The 3,538-nt window shown below is 36.6% G+C and overlaps 1 protein-coding gene across 1 annotated transcript; it reads right to left on the reverse strand.

Annotated features, from left to right (window-relative positions):
• Positions 1-283: 283 nt before the first annotated feature.
• LOC107851345 (protein ELF4-LIKE 3) lies at positions 284-2,949 on the reverse strand. The gene is made up of 2 exons (XM_047402601.1): positions 2,516-2,949; positions 284-1,174 (listed from the first exon to the last, which is right to left on the reverse strand). Exons 1-2 carry the CDS (start codon positions 2,520-2,522, stop codon positions 831-833), a joined length of 351 nt encoding a protein of 116 aa, XP_047258557.1. The 5' UTR covers positions 2,523-2,949; the 3' UTR covers positions 284-830.
• Positions 2,950-3,538: the final 589 nt, after the last annotated feature.

A 3,538-nucleotide genomic window follows, 5' to 3' on the forward strand; every position in this document is an offset into this window, starting at 1 on the left:
AAGTAAAATTGGGAGGGATGGTTGTTCATGACATGAAAGAACTCAAATGATAAACTATAAGTATTCTCTCATCCCATCAGTGTACATTGTTACTATCAAACTAAAGGTTAAGCAACTTCAACTCAACGACAATCCTATATAGTTCAACAAAGTGACGTTTAGGGAGGGTAGTGTGTACGTAGACCTTACCCCTACCTTTGTGAGGTAGAGAGGTTGTTTCCAGTAGACCCTCAACTCGAGGAAAAACAGTCCATGAGTAATCAAGAAAAAGAAGTAACAGAAGTACAAGAAACAACAATAATAACAAAAATGGCAACAGATTCAACTGAAATACAACATTATGACTGTCCTCGAGGCCCAAGCTGACTTCTTGTGAAGCCTGTAAGACATAAGTGCCTGCTTTGCTCACACCCGGCCACTCACCGTTCAGAATCTAAAATTGGTTGAGTGTATTGGTAGCTGTCTCTTTATATGGTCCGGCAATCCCAGCTTATGAGCTAATTTTCAGGATATAGCGAGCTCTATGTCTAGTTTCTTCACGCCCACTCAAACATCCGAAGACGAAACAAGAAACTCTAGCGGAACAAATATACAAGGAGAAAAACTGCAACTTGCCAACTATGAATTTGAGTCCAGTAGTGAAAGCAGATAGAAGGATAACAAAGGAACACATGACCAGAGAGGATTTATTTTCAAAATGTTTTATAGCTATAAGCCTAGAACTGATAAAGGTTAGAGGATCTTTCATCAACACTACGTGAATCCTCGGTATCCATCCAGTTCTTACTCAAACCTATTTAAAGAGAGCAGAACTTCAATATGGTCACAGTTCAGCTGGACCTAATTCTCTTCTGACCGTCTCTACGATCTGATTGATTAGCATTCGTTGATTCACCCCCGGAGAAAGCCTCCATAGATATGGTAACAGAACTGGAGATATCAGCATAGAGATCAACTACTCTTCTAATGTTGTTATTTAGTTCTCTAATTAGACCAACATTTCGAGTCAAGTTATCTGGGATTGTTGACTCGTGGTTCTGGTTTATCTCGTTGATTAACAACCTGTTTTGATCCAAAATGTTCTGTACTTGCACAAAATTCCTTTGCAATGTCTGAACTACTTTGTGGTCAACTTGAATTCCATTACTTGTGACATCTTCCATTTCAGTCAATACTGAATAAAATCAGAAACAGTTGTCAAATACTACATAGAGAAACATAAAATGCACAAGTTAAAATTATATGCCAAAATGCACAAGTTTCATAAACTTAGAATACACAAACATCAAAAGACAACAGAAAACTTTTTCAAATCAGTCAAGAAATCATTACATGATGGATTTTTTGTCATAACGATATCGTAGTTACCAATCAAGTAAGCTTCAATACCAAATTAGTTTGGGTAATTAGGTCCATTTCATGTCCAGCACTATTTATATTTAGTGTGTGAAAACAAACCCAAAATAGAAAACTCTCGTTCAATAGAACTGACCGTTTATATTGAAAACTAAACTGGAATTACAAAGTAATAAATAATGACAGTAAGTAAATTGAAAGGAAGCAAGTAGAAGGGGGATTAGAATTAGACCGATACAAAAGAAGATTAGAAACTCAGATACAAAGTAGAGAAGAGAGAGAACACTGTTCATGTCACAATAATCGTTAAACTCTTCTTTCAAATCGGTGGTCCTCGTTAACCAATTACTAATTGTGCTTGGAACCCAAATAAAGCTGTCCAACATTTTAGTTGGTCCAATAGTGCCATCTAAATCCATCTCATTCACAATTTCTAGACCATAGGCTCTTACAACATCAGCTTGCTTCTCAACAGTGTAATTACGTGACGTCTGGGTCAGCTTGCATGTATCTTGATTAATTCCACGGGATACCTATCACTTCGCACTAGCATCAAGTACTAGGTAACTTTGTCCATCAAGACTAGGACGGATGGGAAGAAGCCACTTAGTCTTTTTGTCTTTGATGATGAGATTTGAACCTGAGACTTCAAGTTCTCAACCTACTTCATTGACCACTAGGCCACACCCTTGGACGCAAAATTAGATTTTTTTGTAAACATGACTCTATCCACCAAGGCAAGGGCAAATGGGAAGAAACCATCTAGCATTTTGGTCTCTGATGGGATTTGAACTTAAGACCCCATGATTCTCAAACTACAAAATTGACCATTAGGTCGTGCCTTTGGATGCAAATTTTTTTTTTTTTTTGAAAGTATTTATGACAATACCTTCCACCAACATCACGTGCCAGGTAATTTTGTCCCCCTAGGCAAGGACAGATAAGAATAAACCACCTAGTATTTTTGTCTCAGCTGAAATTTGAACCTAGATTCTCAACCTACCACTAGGCCAGACCTTCGAATGCAAAGTTAATTTTTTTTAAACAATCAATTTAAGAAGCTCTCTATAAAAAAAGGCAGCCCGGTGCACTAAAACTCCCAATATGTGCAAGGTCCGATGAAGGGCCCACCACAAGGGTGTATTATACGCAGCCTTACCTTGCATTTCTGCCAGAGGCTGCTTTCAAGGCTTGAACCTGTGACTTCCTGGTCATATGGTAGCAACTTTACCGCATGGCAACAACTTTACTGGTTACTCCAACGCTCCCCTTCAATTTAAGCTCTCTATCTACGCTAAAAATCCAAATTTTATGTATAGAGATGAGTAGTGACAGCTAGAAAGAATTTAAACATCAAATTAAAGACATTAATGAAATTTCTATAAGAAGTCAACCATAGTACTACTACAACAACAACAACAACAAGCAATATATTCCTACAAAGTGGGTCTGAAGAGGGTAAAGCGTATCAGTTCATACCACTACCTCAGAGATGAGATAGAGGGCCATCCCATTCCTGGCTCAAGACAAAATATTCTAGAGAAGACATAATATAAGAACATGACACAATCGGTAGGAACAAGCAACACATATAATAACACAAAGTATGCCTACAATAAAGTAGTTCTTACACTCGATCTATCCGAAACAACAAACATTACCGAAATAAGTCAACCATAGATTTCAAAAAATAAAATTGATTTAAGGAACGTGTGCATAACCCTAGAAAGCAGAGGAACAGGAAGAGGGAGAGGAATACCTTAAAATAGTGGAACATATGTGAAATCCGAAATCACAAGCAGAGGATTAACAACTGGATTGTCCCCAACCTGTGTGGTCGTCTCTCTTGTCGTTTACTTAAACAAAACTGTTGGCTTTTTTAAATTCTACATTGTGGAATATATATGTCTTTGGTAAAATTTTAAAAAAAATAAATTAAGATAAGTTGTTCATTTGTTTCATGACTAAAATACTGTATTTTTATTTTTTGCAAAAAATTAAAAATACCCCCAAAGTCTCATATTAATTGTTCCTATTACTAAAAGTAGTTTTATCATATTAGTAGCTTTGTGAATGACCAAAACCCTTTTTGTTTAATAGTGGTAGAATTTGGTGGTAATACTTTTGACTAAATTTTCTTGATTGTTTGTGGTAATATTGGAATCTTTGAGGTGATTGTTGG

The sequence above is a fragment of the Capsicum annuum genome, unplaced genomic scaffold, assembly GCF_002878395.1.
Source record: "Capsicum annuum cultivar UCD-10X-F1 unplaced genomic scaffold, UCD10Xv1.1 ctg2517, whole genome shotgun sequence".
NCBI classification, from domain to species: Eukaryota; Viridiplantae; Streptophyta; class Magnoliopsida; order Solanales; family Solanaceae; genus Capsicum; species Capsicum annuum.